The sequence below is a fragment of the Meles meles genome, chromosome 14 (genome assembly GCF_922984935.1).
Source record: "Meles meles chromosome 14, mMelMel3.1 paternal haplotype, whole genome shotgun sequence".
Lineage (NCBI taxonomy): Eukaryota > Metazoa > Chordata > Mammalia > Carnivora > Mustelidae > Meles > Meles meles.
The window spans coordinates 83,785,682-83,804,895 of NC_060079.1; the positions used below are offsets into that span (position 1 = coordinate 83,785,682).

General features: G+C 50.0%; 1 protein-coding gene across 1 annotated transcript in view; it reads right to left on the reverse strand.

The window, feature by feature from the left end:
- Window positions 1-19,214, reverse strand: part of COL4A1 (collagen type IV alpha 1 chain) — a 131,920-nt gene that overhangs the window by 56,757 nt on the left and 55,949 nt on the right. The window contains exon 2 of the mRNA XM_045977872.1: window positions 18,298-18,357. Within this exon, the coding sequence (XP_045833828.1) occupies window positions 18,298-18,357 (60 nt within the window). The remainder of the gene's footprint in view (window positions 1-18,297; window positions 18,358-19,214) is intronic.

The window sequence follows — 19,214 nt, forward strand, 5'->3', positions numbered from 1 at the left end:
CGGATCGCTAAAAGAACGTACGTATGTTAACGTAAAGTATACTGTGCTTCTTTGATGAATTAAACATAACACGAAGACTGTTTCCAGTAACCCCTCGATCAGTACTGTTGTTTCTTGCATTTAGTATGTTAACATTAAAGCAGGAGAGAGTAAAGCAATCATGGTCAGAAAGCATGGCAACTAATCTTTATTTTCTTCTCCGAACTCTGCTTTTCTCTCTCCAGCCCTGGTGATGTTCAGCTTGAAAGTCAATATTCAGAACCCTTACGTTGTGCCTTTCCAGCAAACATGTGTTAAGAGCTGTAGCAATTACACATGGAGGGAGAGAAGAAGAGTGTTTAAGAGATTGTTCCTAGAAACGAGACTTTCCCACCTTTACAAATTCAAAGGAAGAGAAGAATCCGAAAGGTGTAAAAAAGAAAAAAAAAAAAAATCCCCCGACCCATGCCCTTTGAGTTCATGACCTGGTGCTGTCCGGTCCGTTCTCTTCCTAGGCACGCTCGGGACGCATCCTGCCTCTGCTAAGGTTGGTCTGGGCAAGAAGACTCCACCCGCCTCTCACCATGTGAGCACGGCCAGGCTTGTCGTGACGTCTGGGGCTGCAGCTGGTCAAGTTTGCGTGGAGAATGGGGCCAATCGGCGTGCTGAGCCGTGGGAGTGGGAGCTGGCACGAAGGCCTTCTTCCCTTCTGCCCACCTGCACAGCCCATTCTGCAGGGTTCCTGGGTGGAAATGCTGGGCCAGCAACGAAGATCCAGCTCATAGATAAGGCCCACCCATGCCCAGGCGATAGCTTGTCAGCCTCGGAGCCCAGAGATACAGCACTTAACACAGAACCCTCTCCAAGTCGCCATGTTCAAGCACAGATTTCCTTTGGATAAATCCCAACATTGAAACACTTCAGCCCACGGTAAATTCTAGCACAATTCTTGGGAGTCTCAGCACTGCTATGAAGCTCACTGGTAGGGCTCATGGCTCAAATCATGCATAACACAAAACAAGCCAAATGACGGGACAGAGGAAGTAGGTGCACAAATCCATTTCTGATTACTGGGCTTTCGCAGAGAAGCGAACCCTAGATCGATACTTTGATCTACAAAAGTCCACTCTGTACATCAACTTGTAGAAACAAAGAATTGCAAAGAGTTCTTTACAAAATACTTCCCAAAGAACGGCCATTCAACCCAAAAACTTGGAAGAGCTCTAAGTGCTGTCTTAATATAAAACTAAAACTGTTCCGCTAAAGCCATCGAGAGCAAACTGTTCGGCTTCACTGATCGAGCGGAAAACACTTTCTAAAGTGGAAGGCACACTTGAGCGCCGAAAATCCCACCTGAAAATCTTCCAAAGATCCTCGGGACTTACAGAAAGTTCCTGACGTTCCTCCCTAGCTGGAGGCGAGGACGTTTGCTTCGTTCGTGTGTCTCTCACAGTCTTTCTGAAAAACCAGCCTAACTCACTTTCATTCATGCTTCCTCTGAAGCAGTAATCTGCTCAGAATATTTCTCAGTATAAACATTTAAGCCATTCCCCTGAAGGAGTCACTTCCCAAACTGGAAATAAGAAAAATACTGTGGTAACTGTTTTCCAAAGCCTCTTGGGCGGATTTGTTCAAATCCTGCGTCTACGCTGCCCGATAAAGGTCGTCTGATCGATAGCTTACTTGCGTTTTCCCGCCAAACCACAACCAAATGCGGTGTGTTCTCCAGAAACACGTGTACTTCCTGGCCTCACGCTCTAATAAACACGTTCAAATTTCGGTGAGGAGGTTCACATCCCTTGGTGGCTTTTCCTGCACAGCCCACGCCTCCCGCTCCGCCCCACGCCCCGGCTGTCCACCCCCTCCTGTGCAGGCAGGTTCAGAGAGAGATGCTCCCACCTGAAACGTCTGCATTCCTACTCCAGCCGTACCATCCCTGGCACCCGGGCACAGCCCCAGGAGCTCAGCTGAACACCCCTCCTCAGGGAAGACCTCCTAGACACAGGCGACCTGAAGAAAACTACTGCATCTAACTGACCCGTTCCATGAAGGGGCTCTGAGAAGCTCTTGGAGGGAACCCCCCCCCCCCGCTCCAGCTTCCCGCCACTAGGGGCCGCTAAGGGACTACACTGTTTTCCCATCAGACCCGCCTTGAACCTGAAGCCTCCAGCCTTTCTTCTTAAATGTTCATTACATTAATACACTAACTATTCAGTGCCGTCGAGATACTAGCATGGGCACAGCTCGGAGAAATCAGGCTGATAAGGCCTAAGAGACAGAACACCCAGGGAAAGAAAGAATTCTAGTTAGAACTAAGCACGAAGCCGTAACCTCAACACCAAGGCCCGGGGAGCAGGTGACAGCACGGACCGCACCGGTGACATGAATGACGGCTACTTCTCAGCTCGCTGCGTCCGTTCACTCTGTGAGCTCAGCATCTGGACCGAACAGTAATACAGGGAAGAAAGGGTGAGTTCAGTTTTCTAAATGACTGCACAGAAATAGTACACCCTGGAAAAATTTTAAGTCCTACAAAACACTCACGACACAGGTACAGCCAGGGCAGCAGGGGGCCTCTAAGAAAGTATTACCAACGACCCAACCGCCAGGAGGACTTATTTAAACTCTTCTCTCTGGTCCCTTCTACTGCAAGTTTATAGAAAACATATATATAAGGAAATTTGCCCATTCTCCTGATATTTGTCATCTGTGAAGAAAAAACATCCACCCAATTTTTATGGCTTCCAGAAAAGACGATTAACATCTCCCTTGCTAAAAACTTGATTTCATGATATGGAGTTCTCATGAAAGTCAGAATCACAAATATCTCTATCCAATCCTATCACTATACATTATGCTTCTCATAAACAGACGTAGAGATTGTGTTTTACAGGCAGAAAAGGTGCTTTACTGCAGCTCAGACCCTCGCGGTGGCTGTGGCAGGTTGTCTGTGTTGCGCACTGCAGGGAGTAGGGGACAAAATCCAGTCGCAGCTCAGCACGGGCCAGTGGGGGGAGGGGGCAGTGCTCAGGAGCAGCAAAGCCACCGTTAGAAAGAGACCCTACACAGGGAGTCTATCTATGAATGAATGCTTACAAAGTTGCACTGGGGTGGGGGAGAGAATGACCCTGCCTGGGAAGAGCTACACTTCCACTCACCAGCACAAGCAACTTTTCTTTTTTTTAAGTTCCAAGCGACTTATCAAAATTCAATATCACAATTTAAAGATTTGGGGGATGGTGAGAGGTTGCAGGAAGATAACTGATGGACAACAAAATAACAAGGTCATTAACAAATAGCAAGAGGTAAGCAGCTCTCCAAGTTTGGACAGGGAAAAAATATATCTTTTACTTAAAAAGACAGTTTACTCTATTTCCACTATCGCTAACCTTGAGATTTGAAGAGATGTGTTCTATGCGATCAGTGAATTTGAGAAACAATTTGAGTAACTCGAACTGAATTTGGGCAATCAGAGCAGAGTGCCTAAATAGACCATTAGTGAGGATGTCATTCACCTGAACTTGGAAATGCCTGTGGGTATGTGATGAGGTCCTGGAAATGCGTGCATCCTGAACAAAATCAGCACACATTAAAGTCAGGAAGCGCCACGATCCAGGTCAGGGATTTTTTTTGGAGTCTGTGTTAATAGTAAATAAGAAAAATGCAAAAGAAACATCCTGACAATAGTAATTACAATTAATAATACAAAAGGCATGCAAGATAACCTTCAGATTTAACCTTGAGAAAAACTGCCGATTGGCAATTAGGAGAAAATGTGTGTGTGTGTGTGTGTGTGTGTGTGTGTTTTCTTTAAAAAAAAAAAAAAGTAGGTTAAATGCTACTATCTACCAAAATTAGGTTTTATGGGTGTCCTGCCGGCGGCATTCCCTGTTCCCCAGAACCTAGCACAGAGAGCACACAGTAGGTGCTCATTAAATATTCTCAGGAGTGAATCAAGAAACAAAGTGTTAAAGAATCCAAGGAAATAATATAAGCCCACCAAGAGGACAAAGAATTGGAGATCCTATTTTCAAACTTGACTACAAAACAGGCATCCTTGCTCTGGGTTAGCAGACGAGATCTCAGTTCCCACCTTCTTGTCTCAGTGAGGGCACGGATAATGCTGTGTGGTGGGGAGAACCTCGGCCTCCAGCACCAGCCGCTGAGACTCTCTGAGCATTGGGTTTGCCATCTTCCAGATGGGATGATGCTACCTGCCTCCCACGGGATTTGGTGAAGGATCAAATCTGACTGAGAATTCCCCTACTCTGCGCTGCATCAGAAACTGAGCATGGGATCATGGACCGCCTGTATTTACACAGATAGTTTCCATTTACGATCACGATTTCTGTCCATCAAGTCAAATGCATTTCCTATGAAGCCACAGAATATCTTAAAAGGGAAAGAAAATGCAGGGTCACTTTTTTCCCTTCCCAGCAGTCATGACCCATAATTATCTCATTCTTGTTTTTGAGGCTAAATTGGACAATGGAAAATAAGGATTTCTTGGGTATTAAAAAGTTAGAATAGGTTTTCTCTTTTAAAGAAATTCCTCATTTATCTGATGCACAAGGTTGGTTTTTTTTCTTAGTTAATATATATGATATTAATTCTTTCCCAGCTTGGAATATTGTTTATTCCTCACATGAGCCTGAGTCTGTGGGGCCACATGGTTACCAACTCGTCCATGTCCCCGGTCCGGGGCCCTGCTCTGTTTGTAGCCACAGGTGTCTGATGTCAAAAAGATTTTGTTTCCTCTCGCTCCGGCAAAGGGACTTGGCTACGCTGCATTGCTAACAACATTCTCCCTCAGCGTGCAGCAATAATTTCAAGACATCATTAATCATGCTCAGAACCCAAAAGATAAGAACAGTTCCAAGGAGCTGAAACATGACAAGTCAATTCTGCCCATACTATATAGTGCAAAACTGGGAAAGCGGAGGTTTTACAAAACCCACAATTCGCTTGACATCGGTAATTTGAAAAAGCTGTGGTCAAACACCATCAATCTCAATCAATAACTGAATTTTAACCTATTTTTGGTAAACACCATTAATTCTCTTAAAACATGTACAGTCACTCACGGAAAGAAATTAAGCAAGATACTGCAGGTGTTTCGTGGATCAAGATGTTGATTTTACGCCTGAATAGCTAAGTAAAGCATACGGTTGCACCACCAATACAAAATCATGGTGTATAAATGAACACAATAAATAACTAGTTCTTAAATACTTAAGAACAGCCTTCCCTTAGAGGGTAGATTCCCTTTACCACAATGTTGTTGACAGAATTGGCAAGACTGTTTCCAAAAGATAATGTAGAGATATATTTTAAGCCAAGGTATGGCCAAAGTATTTTTAAAAACTTTAGTTAATAGGATCTTATTTAATGTCCTTTTTACTATACTTATTTTGTAAAGGTTTCAAAGATTCAATTTATAAGAAAGTTTCTTGCTTTTTTATTCTTACTTAATGTCAATAGACTAAACCACTCGCTTTGGCTAGGAGAGACAATGCAGAAATTTGCCTAAATTGCATTAGTTTGTAACCTAGAGAAATTAATGTTCTCATAAAAAACAGATTACAGATTTGTAGAGTCCGATGTGTGAGATTTTACTTTGTATTCTGTATTTAAATTTTTTTAAAAAATCAGATAACAGATGACCCAACGTATAGATGCGGGGTGCGTAAAGAGGACGGTCGGGCCACACCTGCCGCAGCGCCGGGCCACTCCCCACTCCGGGCATCCCGCACACGACCCAGGCCATTTCTCCTCGGCCGGAGGAGGCTGATGGCCGAGCACCATCCAGTGGGCTTCCCGCCCGCGCTCCAGACAGAAGAGCGAACTTTCTGACTCCCGAGCTCCCGCGGCGGGAACCCCGCACGTCTCTGAAAGCATGGTGGGCCCCAAAGCCAGCGCTTCCCCGCGGGGAGAGCCGACGCCCGGGCCTGGAGGCAGCTGTTCGAGGCTCCGCGAACGTCCCGCGGTGGCACATCTGGGTCCAGAGGAACCACCGCGTCAGGGCCAGGCGAGCCCACCCGGCCTCCCAGCGCGGCCCCCTGAGGCCGCGGTCAGGAAACCGAGGGACCGACGGTTCGCCTCTGCAAGGACGCGGCCTCGGGGCTGCGCCGGGAGCCCAGCACCTGACCGGGCGCGGGGACACACGCGCTCATCCGTCGCGGAGCGATGCAGGGTCCTTGTCCAGCGGCACACTGGGGGCGCCCGGGTGGCTCGGGTGGTGAAGCGTCCGCCTCAGGCTTGGGTCGCGACCCCAGGGTCCTCTGGCCGAGGCCCTCGTGGGGATCCCTGGCCAGCCCGGAGCCTCCTTTCCCTCCGCTGCTCCCCCGCTTGCGCGCCCTCATTGCAAAATCCTAGAAAAACAACAGATTTCAAAGCTCGCCCCTGCGCAGAGATCCCACCCCGCGGAGCACCGCTTGGCCAGGGGAACGGCCTTAGGGTCACGCCGCGAGGACGCCTGTCCCTGAGCCGCCTCGACGGCCCCTCACGCAGGCGGTGAGCCTGGACGGGCCGCGACGGCCCCGAAGGCGGGGACCTCCGTGTCGCACGTGGGGTCGCAATGCACCCAGCAAGGGGGCCGCATCAATGACCGCTCCCAGGAGCAGTTCCCGAGTCACCGCGTCTCTCCCCTCGGCGGGGCTCGCGGCTCCCCGGCTGCCGGGTGGGCGACCATCGGAGCGGTCGCAGGTCACTTCGTCCTCGACCCCCGCCCCCGAAATCTCCGCCACGAAGGGCGAGTCCCGACGGAGTCGCGAAGGGGAAGCCGAGCGGGGAGGACGCGCGGACCTCACCTTCCGGCCCGCCCCACGGGGCACGAGGCCGACGGGGGCGGCGGGACCGGGGCGGCGGGACCGGGGCTGGGGCTGGGGCGCGCGGGCCCACGCCGCACCCCGTCCTCGGCGCACGCCGGCCAGCGAGTACGCGGCCCCGCGGACGCCCGCGGGGGAACCTGCCCCGGCCCGGCTTGACCCTCCGGCGCCTCCGCGGACCCGCGCTCCGCACACACCGCGCCTCGCTCCAGAAAGGCCGTGGGGCCCAGCGCCTCCACAGGGCAGGCCGTGGGGCACTCGGGCCCGGAAGTGCTTGCAGACGCAGCGCCCCGCCGCCCGTGGAGAGTCCGAGTGTGGGTCAGAGGGACGCGCTGAGAAACGCGCACCCGACGACAGGACACGCGACCGCCCCAGGGCCGGAAGTCGCCATCCTCGGCGGGGCGGGCGTGTGCGCGTGCGCACGTGTTTCCGCGGTCACGCGCGTGTGTGCAGCCGCGCATGCGCGCGCATGCGTGCCTGCGCGCACTTGCCTGCGCGTGGACAGAGCCGCTGATCAGGGAGCCGAAGCGCGCGGCTCGGGAAGGCGAACGCGGCGCGGAAGCCCGCAAGCAGCGGGAGAACAGAGACTGCAGGTGGGAGCGAGGTGAAGAGCCAGACGTCCAAAAAGGAACGAAAGAGGTGCCTGCGCCGCGGGGCTGTGGGATCCCCGAGGCCCTGCCCCGTGCTCAGAGCCCCGAGGCCGCGCTCCCTCTGCGGCTTCGCTCCCATGCTCGTGGCCCCGGCTCGCGGGGTGCGCGGCGCGCGGCCGTCCGGTGGCCGTGGGACACACCGAGCTCTGCGCTGCTTCGTGACGGCCTCTACTCCGGCTGGTCCTCGGTCCCCGCCGCACACGGCGTCTGCCGCGGCCCGGGCATCCAGCGCGCTGCGAGGTCCCCTCTCCGGGACAGGACGGACGCCCCCTCCGGGCCCCCTGAGACGGCGGGACCACAGCCCCCCGCTGGGCGCCCAGGGCTCAGCCTGAGTGCCCCGGAATCCGCGGAGGTGCCTCGTCCTGGGACCGAGACGCCAGACCTCCGGCGCCCCCGCTCCTTCCAGGGGAGAGTGTCCCCGCGCCGTGCGGCCACGCCAGCGGAGCGGGAGGATGTCCGCAGGCACCCGGAGAGGAGGCGCTGTGTCCCCGTGCGGGAGACGGTGCAGCACCCCCCGGCCCCCTGCCTTAGGAAGCAAGCGGTCTGGGAACAAGACCGCCCGCCCCTTCCACCCTGGTCCATGAAACCCTGACCAGACCAGAGGCAGGAGGTCCAGCCCAAGGCCTCGCAGAAAAATACACACTCTGCTTTTTGCCAAATAACTTCACTTTCATAAAAACATGTCCTTTAACGACTCGGGGTCTTGTATGTGGAAGTAAGCCTAGGAGGGGGAGGGGTGCAGGGGGTTCCCTCATCCATGGAAATCTCCAAAGCATCCAGTTTTCCACCCCAAACTAGGGCAAACATGAAAAACAAGGAAACAAAATTGGAGGGGGTCTAACTCGGGAGCCCTGAGCACACTGCCTGGATTTTAGGTGCCTCCTCGTGGAATGTTCAGTTTGCCTTTCCCTGGCCCAAGACCCTAGCTCAGCTCTGGTCCCTACAGGGCTCACTCTGACAGCACTGTCTCCCTCCGAGCGGAGAGCAGCGTCCAGTCTGGGGTTTAGGGTGCCGTCACTCCTTTAATGTTTTCCTGTGCCGTGAGATCGTGAGGGTCACGCCAGCCCCGCTCACCACTGCCAGGGCCATCGGCACACGGCCACACAGAGCAGAATCTAGCAAGAACCCCAGAATGAAGGGCGGGTGGGGTGGGGGGGGTGAGGTGGGATGGTGGACATTACTTTTCTGGCTCCGGAAGTTCAGTGGCTCTGACTACAGATAGACTTTTTCCTTCACCAGTCTTCTAGGGGAAGCCATTTCAAAATCAAGCTGTTAGCTGGACACTAAAAGTCTCAGAATTCACATCAGCTTACAGCATGGATCTCCTACCTACAATCAGTGAAATCACAGATGACCATCATGTGCTTTGATGGGACATCCATCAACTTCATGATCACACAAGATGTGTGTAAGGGATTCATGTCTCTCCATTGCCAGAAGCACCTTTCAGCTCTTTGTAGGCTGGTCTGGAAGCATGCGGTCAGCACCCCCTCATGCTAAGGAAGGGGAACCCCTACCGAAAGACCGGAAGCCAGGAATGATTTCATGGTAGAATAGCAGCAACCAGCCAAGAACCACTCATCGTTAGCTCCTCGCACTCCCTGCGAAGAAGTGGGGCAGCAATTTAACATCATCGGGCCAGATAAGCACTGTACTTTTATAAAACCGTGTGCTCTAGCGGCGGAGGTGGGCTCAGCCATGGTGGAGACCAGACTCTGTTCAACTGCACCTTTAACATTTCTGATGGATTTGCCAAAGGGGAAAGAAGACAGAGGGGCACCACTTCCCAGCGCATCTGGTTTGCTCATTACCGCTGACTAATTCTTCCTTTGTGTGATGGCGCATTGTGCTGAGCCACTTGACAAGGATGAGGGTTCTGCTAATATCATTTTTGTGGGTGCAGCTTTCCACGCCCACGCGACATAATTCCTTTGCCTCCTTAAGTGCCATCTGGAAACATATTTTCAATGTTCGTGATACTCTACCAACAAACAGGAGGAAAACCCAAATGCACCATTTTCACGTGTCAGGGTTGGGTTTACGGTATCTTTGATCTTGAATTAAAACACACAGTCGCGTGTTACTCCTTCCAGAAGAAAGCTGTATTCCTGACAAGCAATGTGTTCTCAGGATCCTATTTACCAAAAAATTTTTTTTCTCCCCATGCACAGTCAAGACGAGGGCCGTTGGGGCCCCACACTGGGATGATGGCGTCCACTCACATGAGGTGTGTTGGGCTTTAAGTCACAGGACACAATATTCCACTCAGGAAATTTGATTTTCTGCTACTCCTTCTAAACATGGAAACAAGACCAAATCACTATTTTTAAAGCCGCACTAGATGAGTTGTGTTCCAAATATAGCTGAAAAGCAAAAAATGTCAGGTTTTTATGATAGCAATGGATCACGAGTGTCAGTGTCTCAGAAGCACATGAAAAGGGCAGATTTTATGGAGTGGAGAGAAAGAGGCAGAGGGACGGAAGTGGGGCAGCACAGCCCATGATACCTCCTACGCTAGGGGACGGGGGCAACCCATGGTGTCCAAAGCGTAAGTGAGACATCCACGTGGGGCCTGTGGGCAGAGTAAGATAAGCCCACTGAACATAGATCTGTTCGTACTGACTTCCCTATGGCATATGGTGACGATTGTAACCCTTGGGTTTAAGTTTTTTAAACACTTAAAGCCAAACAACTATTTAAAAAAAAGACAAAAGTAGGTGAATGTGGGAACCCATGTTGATTCTCAGGAGGATCTGCCAAATGATGAGTCATGTGTAATATGTGGAAATGGGAAACAGGAGACATCTGGAAAAAATCTTGGCATTACAAGACACCAGAAAAAACATGGAAAGGGGAGAGAGGGTGTATTAGCCCACGGGATCCGCCAACAGGCAGAGAAGGAACATGCCATCAGACCCCGCGACGAACACCGGGTGCTCCCAAAGTGATCAAAGTAGGCACTTGGGGTGCCTGATCCCTCCTGTGGCAAAAATAAAGGAAAGTTCTCAAAGGTTCCCCTTGTAAAATCGAGAACAGGGACAGCTGGCGGGGGAGGGGAGGGGCCCGGGCAATGCCTGCAATTACATGCATGTCAGGAAAAGCAGCTCACAAAACCCTGCAGGGGGACTTGGAATGCATAAACGGAGAGCTGGATCCCCTTATACTTTAAGGGATAAGGATTCTAAAAATGGACGATAAAATGACAACACCGACTTGAAATTGGACAGTGTTTCCAGACAGACCTCCCAAGTGAGTGCATCTCATTTTTCCTGCACCAGAAGCATCCAAAAGCTATAAACATGCTTCCTAACAAAGTTCTGTGGTTCTGAAAACATCCTAACGTCTCTTTAATTGCAGTCCCGGGAGAGTTGCTGCCCCAGGTGTACCCAGTCCATGACTCTGGTCTTGCAGACTTCACGTGGCAACTGGGACGCCCCCACCAGGCGGGGTCCACCTCTGTCTTTACACCCAGAAGCCGGCCCGCAGCCAGGCCAGCCAGCAAGGTCTGTCCCCACGTCCACGCAACTTTAAAATTCCACTACGGCCAAACTGACACGTTCCCACCTAATGACATTTTCAATTTCCCAAGTGTTTTTAGCACAATGCCTTCCACTTGACCCTTTCAGCAGCTCGGAAACTGCGGGTCTAAGGCCCCCTTCCTCGTTCTTAGGGGAACATGGTTGACATGACCTGATAGGACAGACTCAGCTGGGAGATGGCGAAGCTCACACGAGAATCAGGGCTCTGATTCCAGAAGACAGTTCTTCCCCAAAGGCTCTCCCCAACCTGACAGATGACGCAATGTGTCTGGAGCACGGTATGTGCTATGCTGCACTTGAACACTCAGAAGCGTATTTCAGATTCTGAGATGCCCCAGCTTGGAAGCCACAAACAACCACTAAACTATAACTCAGTGTTCCCCAGATTCATTTGTCCTTGGAACGTTCTTCCTTATTCCATCCCAAAGGAAACATCTATTAACATCTCAAGATGCTCCTCAGATCATTGTTTGGGGAAAGGCCAAACGGCACACTGTTGCCTTTCGGAAATGCTCAAAAACACTTATAAAGATATCCAATCAGTATCAAAAATACCAGAAGTTATTTCAAATATGCTAAACAAATCTTAATCTTATGAACTAAACTTCAAAATATTTAGAGTTTAGGTATTAATATTTTGAGGTAAGTAGTACTTTCTTCTGTATTTTGAATATATATTTCAAATTTTACTAGTAGAAAGATGGAACTTATTTTTAAATAGTCTATATTTTGACATTCTCACTAATTCAGATGGAGTGCAGTGTTTAGCAAATAGATTATCATTATTATTGATTCATTATAATTAATCCAAATCAGTTTATTTGAAGTTTCAAAGAATTTACACAAAGTATATTTACTTGAAGAAAACATTAACTCTCTAGGGATAAATACGACACCTTTAGTATTTAGAACAATGATCAATATAATTTAGTTTATGGGGAAAATATTTTCAATACCCTGACAAAAACTAAGAAAATAGTATATAACGTGTATGTGTACCTCTATACTGAGTGAAAACAGAGTAACTAGTTGTTACATAAAGTATAACATACAAAGCACTCTAGTGTTTTTATTTCATAATTAAAGAAATAAAAATATTGATATTAGTCATGAGTAAATGAAAAGAGCGATGAAATAAATATGTGAATTAATTGAAGACCATTCGATGTTGTCCCCGTCTCAAAACGAAATTTCATTTAATATTGAAAGAATAGTATGAGATCTCTGTTGATGGTTGTAGGAGAAAGTGAGACCTCGTGAAAGCGCTGTCAAACCCTGAGGCCGTTCTGAGCACCGCAAGACGCACGGGCTAACCCCCACACTTGCATCCAGCGGGTCAGCAAAGCCTCTGCCAAGAGTAGCTGATGGAGAGTGGCCAGTGTAAAATGGCACACAGAATTAGAAAGAGGGAAGTCTTGCCTCCTCTCTTGTCTTTAGAAATGATTACCCTTACAGTATTCTTTGCACTTTCTTACGTCTTGTGCCCTTGAGAGAAAGACCCTAAAAATACTGGTTATCTCTCGAAGGGCCTGGCAAAGTAGCGGCTGAGAAGGACACGTGACGCACTCACAGCCACACAGCAACTCTGAGCAGCCTGTGGAAAGAGAAGATGCCTCTCCCCAGCCATAGACGAGGCTGAGAATCAAGAAGATGGCCCTAGTCTCTGACCGTGCCCAGAATGCCTTAGAAATGTGGCCATACTCACCCCCTGGGAGATCAAGGAGGCACGGCCACTACGTGAGAAACAGAGTGACTCCCTCTCGACCAGAGTGATGGATTTCCTACAGGACACAGACTGTGCCCGACTTCCCGAAGGACAGGGTGGATGCCCCACGCCCCCCACCATGCAGGTGCTCTGCCCCTCAGGGTTTTATTCTGAATGCTGTTGGAATGAAGACCCCCGAATGTGAGCGAACGCGGATTCCTCGGGCTGGGCTTCCCCTGAGCTGCCTCTAGTTGGGAGTGGGGCTCAGACGTGGGCACATGACCTCCGACCTGCTGTGTGTCACAAACAAGGTGGCTTCCTGTGGTTATCTGTTTAACCCAGTGCATGCTCGTCTGCAACAGGAACGGAGAGGTCTGCCCAGGGCCCCAAAGGCATAGCTGCATTTCTTTGCAGTCCCCCAGCAGTCCCTTCCATCACTACCCGCAGAGAGGAAGGCTTTGCTTTCCCAGGCAGGTGGCCAGCAGCACGGCGTCCACCCCATGGAGTCAGGTGTAGAGCAACAGGAACTTGCCCAAGACTGTGGGAAGCTCCGAACCTTGAGTTCATCTCCTTGGACTCTCCCAGATCTCGCTCTTCTTACCGTGCATGATGGGATCTGACTAACGCTTGAATCCTGCTGCCCACCTCATGTTTCCTCTACGAGACGTGGCTGCCTTAGTGGCTCTCTATCCTGGTAGATTTTGCTCCCTCCTCCCCCGCCCCCAGGAGACATGTGGCCAAATCTGCAGACGTTCTGGTTGACACAGATGGGGGAGAAGGTGCTCTCAGCATCGGGTAGGAGGAGGCCAGGGGTGCTGCTAGGCATCCTGCCAAGCCTAGGAACTCCCCACCACAAAGAACCCACCTGAAGGGTCAGGGGTACCAAACGCAGAGAGCCTGGACTAGCTGGTTTCTTCAGCTGGAAAATGGGTATAATAATAACACACATGAAAAATCAGCACCGTGCCTGACCCAAGGGAGATGTTCAATACACATCAACTCTCTTCTCTTTCTCACTCTGCCACCCCAAAACCAGGATTTCCCTGTCCCGCCGAGATCTGTTGTGAATCAGCAGAAGCTACAATTGGTGTCAAGATGCAGACAGACGGGCTTGTATGGAGGTCGGCTGTGGGTGGTCACTGACTGTGGCAAACCAGCCAATAGAGCAGCCCGCCATCCAGTGTAATCCCACGTAAAGAGTGACATGAACATCCTCCCCGATTTCCAGGGCCCAAAACAGAGCCACTTCCAGACTGGCCAGCCTTCTCCACCCTTCCAAATCAGATAAGGCACACATTCTAGACAAAAACAAATTCCATTTTCAAAGTTCTCTGCTTTGCGAGCGATCTGGGACTGGCCTATCTGACCACTGAGCAGCCCTGCGTGGACCCCACATGCAGAGCAGACCGCACACTCAGCAGCAACGGCAGAGTGAGCTTCCCCCGAACACCGCTGGCAAGGACTGGGGTACCAGCAGGTTCAAGTACACTGAGAAGTTACAAGATACCCACGCAGTTCTTGTTATGTAATAGAAATACTGTAATTCTGTCCAACACAGACTGCTCCCAAGACCGTGGCTGGGAATGTCCCCCCCCAGAGTCACTTTGATAGGGCCCCCCTAGACAGTGACCGGCCATGAGAGCTGTTTGCTGGGATACGTGGGCCGAAATCCTGTGTGTGTCCTTCTGCCCGTGAGTGACAGGTGATCCTAACCTACACCCAAGCAAGTCGGGGGCCATGAGAGGACACCTGGTCCGCCCGCACGCTCCTTCGTCCCTCATCTTCCGGGCTCTGGGCCTCCGGGCCCCTCTGCTGTCGGGACAACCGTACCATTTGTTCTTCCTGCGTCTCTCCTGCAGTGGCACCGTTTGCTCCTGATTAACTTCCTTACGGACTTCAGAGGCAGACCTCGCCCCTCTCTGGTTTAACGTGGAGTTCCTTGTTTTGAACACCGCAGAACAGAATGCTGGCTTTCCGCTAGCGTGGGCTCCCATGCTGAAAATACCTCAAGGACCTCTTACATAAACTCCATTTTGGCAAAATGTAAATGGCCAATCCCAAGCACAGAGCGGTCACTCTTGGGATCTCGGTGCCGCTCCTACTATCTCACATCGTTGAGAAAATCAGGTTATCGAGCAAAAGAAGAGCTTAACTTTTGGCTATTTCTGCGTAAGCAAGCATTCAGAACGCTAATCAGTTTAAGTAGATAACATTCCCAGCAGCAACGGGAAGAACACAAAGCCATTGTGCACAAACCAAATTAATTACCTAAGAGAAAACATCTGAAGATGTGAGCGCCAGCGGGGAAGTGGGAAAACAAACAATTCTGCCAGGACCTAAGTCCAGTAAAGGCCTCGGGAGTTCAACCGTCTTCAGCCTCCGAGCAAGACCCCCAGGGTGAGATCCATAACTACGGTTGTAACGGGACCTGGGATCTGCTGCATTAACACTTGCTCCTAGCTGGAGAACAGAGGGCGTTTCACCCATGTCATCTCCGTGGAGAACAGGACTTCGCCAAAAGAGATCTGGCCGCTGATCCTGGAAACATTCCAGTGTCCGTTGGTGGATCTTAGCAGCCAATCCGTGAAAGGGTCCCTCAAGGAGATGTGGAAAAGACATGTCTCAGAAACCAGGATTTCCACATTTCTGAGGCGGCTGGCCCTCTGTCCCACTTAGGTAACTCCAACTCTGAGTTCTGTGGCTCTGGTTAGCCCACTTTTAAAAAGAGGTCAAAATTCATTTAACTTGTAGACATTGAATTAGAGCAGAGTAACTCCTGGGAGAACCGCAGATGCCGAGCAGGAGCTCGAACACAGGCCTGGAGCCCGAGCCACGAGGCTGGGCTTCCCCGGTTCACTGTGCACTGGCAGCGTGCCCAAGCCTTGCTCTGAGGACGGGGGGCAGTGGAGAAGGACCCGTTTCCCTCACTGACGTGCCGGCCGAGAACAAATGTGTCTGTTGTCTGACCTGAGGACGAGGGGGCCTGCGTCTGAAATCTCAGCTCAGCTGTGCTCTGCTCTCTCGGGCCATCGCGCTGATTATTTTAACATTAGTTCCAAGACAATTCATGGAAATTTAAGATGTCCTCTTTCCGTGGGGTGAAGGACCTCTTCCTTGGTCACGCATGCTGTGTGAACCACGGGACCTGAGATATTTCTGCTCAAGAGGAGAAGACAGCTCTTCATTTTTGTTGAAAGGACATAATACTAAACCATTTGGCTATTCCCCTAGATTTCAAGAGGCCTTCTGAATCCTTGACAATTACAGTCTTTGAAAACACAAATTCAGAATGGCTTAACCCACAGCTTACAGGTAGTTTATTTTAAATAATCTTTCTTTCAGAGTAATGTAGAAAATCCCAAGTGGGTGGAGACTGGGTGCTGAGAGATGAGGGTCAGCCAGGAAAGGTTGTGGAGGGCCTGGATCCCGGATGTCTGGTCTGCTTGCTGGGAGATCTTCCGGAGGCTTAGCAAGGGGGAGAGGAGACTTCACTCCTTCCACCCAATTCCAACAAGAGCACCAGGGCTTTCCAGTTTCAAGGCTCAGGTTGGCTGGTCACGGTGCAAGGCTGGCCCGAGCCCTCATCCCAAGGAAGGAGCACGGTCTAGTGGCACATCTTTGTCCTCAACACTCCCTACACCTTCCAGCACCCAAGAGGGAGGCTGGCCCTACAGCACGGTTCCTGGTCAAGATAAACACAGACCTGGCCTCACCTGAGCATACCGGTCACCATAAGCGTTCCCTCAACGCTCAGTTGGAGAAGAAATGTTTTCGGACCTTCTGCTGGTGCAGTTGGGTGGAGATGAGGCCCAGAACTGAGATGTGGCCCTGCCTCCTCTAGCGATGTTTGAACCAAGGCCCTGACTAGCCGTCCTCAAGTCATGTTAACCTCGGCCAAAAATACCCGGGAAGTCTACCTGGTTACATATTAACGGGTAGATTTGGGGTAAAAATGAAAATGAAGCAGGCTAGAAAGCACACACACACAACAGGAAGTCTGAAAAACCAGAGCCGTGGTGGGGATGCCACCAAGGCCTGCAGCTGCTGGACGGCGGGGGGCGGAGGGGAGCCCGGAAAGTCATCAGAACGGACCGTGTTCTCTTTGAGAGTGAGTCACACGACCCCCGTCGCCCCGAGCCCCGATGCCTTCAGTTACAAGAAAAACACCGCGGTGTTGACACAGGCCTTCATTTCCCATCTGTTGACACAGGTCCTCCTCTTTAGAGTTTCAAGAATTTCTGTGTTAGCTCAGTGTGCCGATGTGTGATTCAAGTTAGACCAGAAGGGGTGGGGGGAGACTGCGGTGTTTATACACTTGCCTCTACTGTAAAGTCAGTCTTGGAGTGCTCACGGGAACTAGCCGGGAAAACTCGCCAAATAGGAAGACGAGCAGAACACGAAGGTGAATTAGAGCTGGCACGGCCGGTAAGGAGATTTGCCGGCGTATTTTCACGCACTGCATTTCTTCCGAAACGACGCAGTAATACTGGTATCACCAACTAGGAGCAACTCTTTTAAAAAATAGTGTTGGCACCTTTTAGCAAGAGGCTAAAACAGAAACAAAACAAAAACCACACATATTTTCTGGGCAGACTTCTCTGAATTTCAAGAGTGAGTCTGAGACCTGATGGGCCTCCAGCAGGCCGTGAGCAAGGGCAGGAGCATCCTGGCCAGGCTGACCCCCTCCAGCCTAGAGAGTAGGGCTCTCCCCCACCCCCACCTGCCTCAGGCCCCCGCCTGCTACAGCCCAGCCCGACTGGCGACCGGGCTGTGCCCTCTCACTGCCATACCCGGTTTCTGGGGCCTCTCCAGGCAATTTCGGGGTCCTGCACTGTCGCCAGGGAAAACTAGGCAGGCACCCGCTCTCACAAAAACTAAAATGCACCCATCGGTTGCCCTCCAATGAAAATGATTTCTCCAGATCCATGGGTCTCAAACGGGAGGGGGGAGCACTCACTTAAAAATATGTATATTTTAATTTGACATTTGGGGAACAATAAATCTGGACAAGTACGTTAAGGATTAAAAATTGGTTAAAAATACTAATTTGAGGGGTGCCTTGGTGGCTTAGTGAGTTAAGGCCTCTGCCTTCAGCTCGTGTCATGATCTCGGGCTCCTGCTTCTCTCTCTCTCTCTGCCTACTTGTGATCTCTCTCTGTCAAATAAATAAATAAAATCTTTTAAAAAATGCTAATTTGAATAAAGGCCCTCAGGTGCAATAGAAACTTTTCCTTTTTTGAGAAAAATGCTAAGTTTTATTCTGACACATGGATTCCAAGGAATACTATTGGCCCAACAGATTTTCTGCCAATACACATGTCCCTTCTTGAGTCAAAAAAGAAAATAGACCAAATCCCTTTTTCCACATTAATTGCCACTAATTATCAGAGTCTTTGGGGAACCACTGTTGAGATTTCCTAGACATCACATTAAGCCTGGTTTTGCCTCTTTATATCACTCTAGGGAAATTATTAAATTAGTATAAGACTTTAGCACAAATGGCTGATTACTGGGTTAGATTTGACGTTGTTTCTAATGATTTCCATATTAATGGCAATTCAAAACGAACTGTGACAGCTTGAGCTTTGGCCACTTACCTTCTGTCCCTTCACTCCATGACAGTCACACTTCCCACAGCCAGAGCCAGCACAACCACCCTGGAAGGAAGAAAAAACATCTTTAAATAGAAGAACTCTTGCAAGTTGAGGTTGCTTTTTGAATTGAGATGATTTTGGCATCTTCGCCCATTCATGGGAGATGTCCCCACCCTATTCTAATGAGCAAGACCTTAACATATGAGATCGGAAGTTGCTCGAATGACGTTATCACGTACATGCCCCATGGCTGTTCTCTCTTGCCCTAACAGATGAAACAGCAAGCCCGGAGGAGTGCAAATCAAAGCATCACTTGGTCCACAAAGGGAAGGCCATCATTTATACTTTTTGAAATTGCCTGCCTAGAGATGATTCTAATAGGACATCAACCGTATTTGTAAGGCTGTGAATCTGATTTAGGACTTTCAGACCTGAGACCAGGAAAACTGAGGGCCTAGGAGAGCAGAGTCCATGCTTTGTCCCTTGAATTCCCAAGGACACAGAAGCACGCAACAAACATGTGTGCAAGGAAGAAATAAATGAAGGAGCTAATGTTAAGCCCAACCTTAAAGAACGGATTGTTCATTCAGTTAAAGCTTGAATGAAAAGAACCCAAGCATGTGATAAAATCTGGAGAAAAGGAACATTCTCCAGAATAGATCACATGTTAGGCCACAAAACCAGCTCCAACAAACTCAAGGTCGAAGTCATACTATGCATCTTTCCTGACCACAATGCTATGCAACTAGAAATCAACCACAAGAGAAAATCTGAAAGAGCACAGATACGTGGATGTTGAATAACATGCGACTGAACAATAAATGGGTCAACCAAGAAATCAAAGAAGAAATTAAAAATTACAAGGAAACAAATGAAAATGAAAACACAATGGCCCAAAATCTCTGGGGTGCACCAAAAGC